This window comes from Populus euphratica, unplaced genomic scaffold, assembly GCF_000495115.2.
Source record: "Populus euphratica unplaced genomic scaffold, PopEup_1.0 scaffold25.1, whole genome shotgun sequence".
Taxonomy (NCBI): Eukaryota; Viridiplantae; Streptophyta; class Magnoliopsida; order Malpighiales; family Salicaceae; genus Populus; species Populus euphratica.
In genome coordinates, this window is record NW_011499851.1 from 2051871 (window position 1) to 2059398 (window position 7528).

The following is a 7528-nucleotide window of genomic DNA, read 5'->3' on the forward strand; positions in this document are numbered from 1 at the left end:
ACCCTAAAACAGTGAACAATAAAACCAAAGGTCCACTAAAAATAAATTAAAATATAAAATAAAATAACATCAAATATAGTAATTTAACTCAAATAAAAAAATTAAACTCAATAACATAATTTAAAACTCAATTAACAGATTGGGATACATTTCATCATTTATTTATGATCATACGTGTACATGAACCATGTCTTGTATCCAGTGTACCACCAATTTGCATATACATTCACATCTTAAATTATCAAGCTCAGGTATAATATGAAGTTTACATAGCATGACATGCACGCAACCATAGCATTCCTGCATCTAGAAATTTAATGTGATCTTTCACATCAACTCCAAAAAATCATTCATGACGCATGCATGATGCATCCATGATGCATAAATTTCCTTTCATAGCCATATGCCTAGTTGGCCAATCCCACTGCAACTCCTTATATTCCAAGGAACATAGCAAATGAATACGTGCAAGTAAAGAGAAGATTACCAATTTTCTCAAGCATCGCCCTTGAATGTGAAAACTTAGAACTGCAAAGCGGCATCACTTGTAAGAACCTGTAACCCACCCAGAACCCAGCAACACTCAAAACCAAAAGCATCAATGTTCCACCTAATTCAAAGTCACTGAAGAGCCTACTATCAAAGGCTGCAACCTCCACATTATCCCCAAGATGCTACACATGCTATATTTACTTCATATCCCATATCACTTACGAAACAATTATGCTGTTTGAACTGCAAGATTGTTCGACAAAAAATTACAGTATCCAGGATCGGCAGCATAAATCATTTCTAATTTTCTCAGTTATTCCCAACCAGTATGTTTAGAGGAATGGCATCCATAGATCATTTGAATATGGGAGATCTTGCTAGCCAAAATAGGTAACAGACGAGCACTTGGAACTAACATGATCTTCTTTCTATGAACTTGTATGATTACCTAGGAAATGGAAATGTTACATGTGGCAGACACATGCCAGAATAAATTCTAGAATGTACGGCACCATCTATCTTGCACTGCTCAAAATCCTTCAGAGAAGAGCTGGTTGTGGCCCCCAGCTAAATGGAAGGCAGCTGTCTTAACTTGCTGCTTGGCAATACCAGGGCCAACCAGCTCGGCCAGCTGCAACTAATGCAATGGATGCATGCTTGTAGATAAATTAACAAGAAGTCAGAATCCTCCAGCAAGAGTCGATAGCTAAATAGAAATTATGACAGAATCATAATTAGCACAATAACAGCAGCTGAGCTTTCCCTCCTAACTTTTGACTCTTAAATTCTATCATTAAGCTCGCTCAGAATGAGTACACATGAACAAATCAAATCGGACGCTGTTGAGCTAAATCCCATTTAGTGCATGAACAGTAAAACCGACAGCAATGTCTTGTTGCGACTTAAATTTCAATGATCACTGCAGCGATTGTTATTAGAATTGCAGAAACAGCTAGCATACACCAAGAACATAAAAGGCAATCACAAATAACTGACCTATAACTACACTGGAGCACATCTTTTAAAAGCACAAAAATATGCTGAATTCAACCATCATCTAGGAAACAACAGTTCTTCATTTCAGTGCAGAACTGTTCAAAGCAAAAGTTGAAATTGAAAGGGAATGACTCAGGAATTAGATGGTGTCATTGGACAGCTTGAGCATTCAAAGAAACCAATCAGTAGAAACGGCGAGCCTGAATGACCAAAAATAGGAAGGGCATAGAGATTTTTAAGGAATAGAAGTTTCCAGACAAGATTTACTAGATGTTTCTAAAATTCTTTCCTTCCTATCTCTCTTTTTTAACAGTTTCAAACGATTACTGCGGGCTTTAAGTAAAAACCATAATGATGATGATTAATGAAGCAATATTTGTGTAATCTCACATTGTTTGAGGACCGATCGTCGTTTTTTTATTTCTTTAATGCCAACGATCTCCCTGCCATATCTTTGCAATCTCATCTCGTTTGAGGGCTAATTTTCATTTTTTACATCTCTAATACCAACGATCTCCCTACCATACATAATCTCAATTATGGGATTAACACCATACATCACCTGGAACCAAGTGCAAGTTAACTTTCATAACATGAAAAAGATACCATTGACACTGATATGAACGAACTGCATGTGTTTTCTATGTGGAGGACATAACACTTACTTCCAGTGTGTGGACAAGCATCCACCACAAACTTAGAACACAAAAATCTTAAATACATTTCCAAAAAGACAAATAATCATAACACAGCCACCACATTAAGCAAAGTGAAAATATGCCTAGAGTGTATCTAAATATGGAATTTGCATAATGGCATTAGCGGCCACACAAATATTTATTGAGCATGAGCACATTTGGTCAAAATCTGACAATGAATAAATTAGATTAGAGCAAGAGATGTTAATTCCATGCAACGTACAAAGCTAAAAAAGAACTCTTGGTCGTACACGAGTCCAACCATTGATCGTGTCTGTTTGAGCATTACCCATTCTGAAATGTATCTAAGAATATCTGTTTCTTTAGCAAACGTTCCTAGAAAGGGGAAACATTAGCTCCTCTATCAACTCTAAACAGAGTCAAAAGGTGTTGAACAAGCACAACGTGCATTTAACATACTTTGGACAGAATACTCAAACCACAAGCAAAGAGCATAAAGTTTTTAATTTGCATGGGTAGATATTGCTCGCATCTAATAATAAATAAATTAGACTGATTCATAGTCAGAATCAGACCAAAGCGCAACAGCTTGGAATCCAGTACGTATTGGGATTTAACACCAGTAAATTTCGGCTGGATCTGAAGTGTTACACAATCCTAGTATCAATAGGTGAACCTCACGAAAGTAACTTGTAAGAAGACAAAAGTATAACCCTATGCTAACTATGAAATATACCCTAAACATAACAGGCCACCATTCTCTTCTATGTCAATGCAGTAATCAAACCCCCTTCAACATGCATACACAGAAATCCAAGCAATACTCATGACACGCATTCATCATACAAAACTGAAATAAAAGACTACTGTCCTATTTAATTACTAAAACTGTGTCAAAGACGGTATAACGATAAAACTATTAGTCATGTACACCACTAGAAACTTCATACCGGTTTAGCATCGTTCATTAAGAATCAAGCGATTAGCATGCAGTTCCTTTTTGCAGACATTCATAGAAAAAGATAGTGAGTGTTTTATTTGAATTCAGTCTTCATTTGCATTCAGAGTGCTTCTAATAGGATATCAAACACTTTTCCAAAACACTCGTGCAACTAATAGAAATTCATCTGAAGAGGTTTCATTGCAATCAAATGCAACAGTCAAGGGTTGTGCATTAGCATTGTACCAACTGTGTCTTTTCTCATAGAACCAGCTATTTGGAAAAGGATTTTCTCAAAACTTTTACATTTTTTCCTATTTTCATTCTCTGCTACAAACAAACAACGAAAAATTCTAAAGAAATGCTAAAAGCATTCATTTCTCTAATCTATTGAGACATATTCTGTTAAATCTACCAAGTTAGCGACCCTTATAGATCTCCAATTGTCCTGGAAAACTTTCCATAAATTAAGTAGTTCAAGAATGGAAACCAGCACTTTAATCAACCAAAACAAAAGGCAAAGAAGGTAAGATTAAAACTTTCATTGACAAAAAAGGTAACTCCATTTACCAAAGGTGCCAAATTGCACTAAACTAAAACAACTTCTAAAAAAGGAAACATTTAGAAAGCCTCAAAGTACAACTTAAACTTCCCTAAAAACTTGAAGAGTATTTGAGAATTACCCAACTCCAGAGCAGTTGTTGACAGAATATACATGTTCAACACTGTAACGCCATGTAAATGTTGTCAAGAGGCTAGAACTACCACCGAAGAGGCAACAAAACTATTTATTCCACCATGATACCTCCTGCTCCTCCCCTCCTCCCGCCTACCTATCAGAAAATGTGCATCTCCATCCAGCCCATAAAAACCCAGAACATTCCTCACCACCACCACACAATGAATGCAAACGAGCCTCGCCCACTGCTATCCACTACTTTAGCATTCTACTTCCCGGCTCAAACTTGAAGAATGGTTGATTTCTCTTGCTCTTCCCCATCACTACAACAAGTATTACTCACAATCTTCCTCACTTCCACATCACAATTACACACCAGCTGCCGCTTATCAATCAGATCTTTCCCTTTCTCCTCACTCCAACTCTTCCCGACCAAATCACAAAAGAAATCAGTCAAAGCAGTCTCGTAACCGGGCATTTTGGCATACCCAGGAAAGTAATTAATATCAATCACAAGGTACCTATTCCCAATTCTAGCATCCCTAATGACATCAAAATTAAACAAATTCAACTTCAATCCCCTCCTCAATCCTCTAGCAATATCGGTGATAAAACTCTGTGGTGGCAACTCAGTATCCTCCAAATCCATTAACTTGTAATACTTGTCACCATTTCTCTCATCACTAGTCAAATTCGAAACCTGCGAAAACGACAATGACCCTTCCAAACTCTTCAGTTTCTCCTCGGAAACATCCGGTAACGACTTCCTTTTCACACACTTGACAAATTCCCCTACCACGTAAACTTTAAAGATAACGCCGCCGTGATTAACAAACTCTTGTAAGACAATTGGGGGTTTCAGTTTATTTAAACCCTCATGGTTAAAAACCAAAGCCATTTTATGCGATTTTGCGCTACCATCAGCAATTAATGGTTTCGCAATGACCGGATATTTTAAAAACTCCCAAGATTGCCGGTCGAAAAGCGTTTCCTTATCGTAAATCACAATCTGTTTCGGAATGCCGAATGTGTCCGTTTCCGACTCGATCTTTAGCTCCGAAACGACTTGTAGCATCGAGATTCGGTTGTGGAGTCGTTCGATTGACGCAGGCGAGTCGATTATAGTCGAATTAGGGTTTTGAATTTGGAACGCCTCGAGTTGGTTCCTCCAATGGTCACCGTACAATTTGTGGAGAACGCAATCGAACGGTCCTTGATCAGTTAATCGACGGTCCTGATCAATTTTCACCAGATCGACGCCTTTTGATCTGCAGAGAGAGAGCAGTGAGTCTTGGATGAAGCTTTGTTGTTTCTTTGGCAACAGCGCGTAGCCAACAACGCCTCTCCTATCGTCCGCCATTGGGATTGATTGGCTTTTTCGAGGATGAAATTGAAAGATTTTGATTGCATTCAATTCAGAAATGTGATTTTTAAAAATCTTGGGGATTTGTTTTTAAATCTTAGAAAATTCTTGGAACACCCAAAAAAAAAAACCTTGAAAGGGAGTGATAGGGAGGGAGAGAAAGGAGAGGGGTGGTATATATAGATATTGTACTAGGGTTAGTGTGATCTGATAGAGCCACCAGAGCTAATGAAAAGGGAGTACACGTGGCATACTCTTTGATTCTCCCCGAACGATAAGTTGGATGACTCGTGTTTGACCATACAAGAAGAAAGCTCTCTCAGTTCAACTGTATTTTAAAAAAGAGTTTTTTATTTTATTTTGATTTTTTATGTATTTTTTTATATTTATTTTATGGTATTAATATTAAAAATAGATTTTAAAAAAATAATATATATATATATATATTATTTTGATATATTTTTAAATAAAAAATATTTTAAAAATTATAAAGAAGAGAGGCTGCAGGAGGAGTAAGTTAGTCTTGATTAATTAGGATAAGGGTGGGAATGTTATCTAATGTAAATTGTGTTTTTAAAAATTTTAATTTATTTTAAATTTAAAAAATTATATTTTGAGATTATTTTAAAATGATAATATCAAAAATAATTTAAAAAAATAAAAAAAAAATATTTTAATTTATTTAAAAAAAAAAAATTTTTTAAACCACCACTCCTATTATAATTTTAATCCGATATTTTTCTTCTCTCGCTTGAATTTCCTTGGGTTATTAGAAGTGGGACATCACTGTCGAAAGAAGATGGAATTTAGAAAATGTGGAATCAAATGACCAAGTATATACTTTCTTTGCATATTTTTTTTTTTCCTTGCGGGTCCTACCACATACATTGGAGTCCATTTTGTCTTATCGTGGCCCCATTTGATGATGTGACTTTGTATTAATTAAATTTGTTTCCTTCGTGGATTTTTTGCGGGCCTTTGGCACACCCTTTTAGGGATGATGCGGATGGTTAGCATTCATGCATTTTTCCTTATTGTTGTCTTTCTTTTTTTTCTCATGTGTTCATAATATTTGGCCTTTAATCAATTATACGACCCGTGTAATATCATGAGTTAATCTTTTTATATAAAAAATACTAAAAATATTAAATTTTAAAAATATTAAATTTTTTTACAAAATTATATTTAAAAATTTTAAATTTAACTGCAATGTTTGCTTCAGAGTAATATTTATAATAATATTAAACTTGAAATACTCAAGTTTAACTGGGTCTCACTGCAATACCAAACCCAACAGGCTTGAATATGACTCTGACTATAAGATTGTGTTATAAAAGTATGATATTTAAATAGATTAATTAAAAAAATAAAGAAAAAAACCAATATTAAGAAAAAAAATTAATGAAGAAAAAAGAAAAAAACTGAATTAACTGGGTTAACCTGTCAAATCTGAGATTCGTGTCATGAAAGTCTGATAACTAAATAAAAAAATTAATATCAACAAACTAAATAAAAAAATTTAACTAAAAAGAAAAAAATGACATTAATCTTTTCATCGTGAACTGGACCATACAGTTCACAGTGAAAGACATAAAACAAACAAAAAAAAAAATTAAAGGCGTCAACTTTTTCATCATGGACTGCATATAATATTAAAAGATAAAATCGAAATAACAAAACTAACGAGGAAAAAGAAAAACAATCTGAATCAACTGGGTTAACCCGTCAAACCATGTTAACCCGTCAAACCTGAAATACGTGTCATGAAAGTCTAATAATTAAACATAAAAAATTTAATATTAAGAAACTAAATTAAAAGAATAATTACAAAAAAAGAAAAAAAGACAAAAAAAAATTAAAGGCATCAACTTTTTCATTGTGGACTCCACTATGCAGTCCAAAGTAAAAAGCTTAAAAAAAAAAAACAAAGACATAAGCCATGGGTTTTTTTTTTGCATAAAAAATATAAAAAACAATGTTAAGATCTAAGAGTGTTATGTCTTTCTGCAAAGATATGCCCAAGAGTAATATTTATAATAATATTAAACTTACATGGCTCAAGTTTAAGTAAGTCTGTTTGCAACACCGGATACAAGAGCCTTAGATGTAGATCTGGCTACAAGGTTGTATCATGAGAGTGTGATAATTAAATAGATTAATTAAAAAAAACAAGAAAAAAAATCAATGGAAAGAAAAAAACTAATGAAGAAAAAAAATCTGAATTAACTGAGTTAACCGTTCAAACCAGATTAACTCATCAAATTTTAGATTCGCGTCATAAAAGTTTGATAACTAAATATAAAAAAACAATTAACGGGTTCACCTGTCAAACTCGGGATACTTGTCATGAAAGTCTGACAATCAAATAAAAAGAAATTTAACATTAACAAATGAAATTA

General features: G+C 34.2%; 1 protein-coding gene across 1 annotated transcript; it reads right to left on the reverse strand.

Annotated features, from left to right (window-relative positions):
• Window positions 1-3607: 3607 nt before the first annotated feature.
• On the reverse strand, window positions 3608-5229 carry LOC105121550 (inositol-tetrakisphosphate 1-kinase 1-like). The gene has a single exon (XM_011020233.1). The coding sequence runs from the start codon at window positions 5124-5126 to the stop codon at window positions 4047-4049; it is 1080 nt and encodes a 359-aa protein (XP_011018535.1). The 5' UTR covers window positions 5127-5229; the 3' UTR covers window positions 3608-4046.
• Window positions 5230-7528: the final 2299 nt, after the last annotated feature.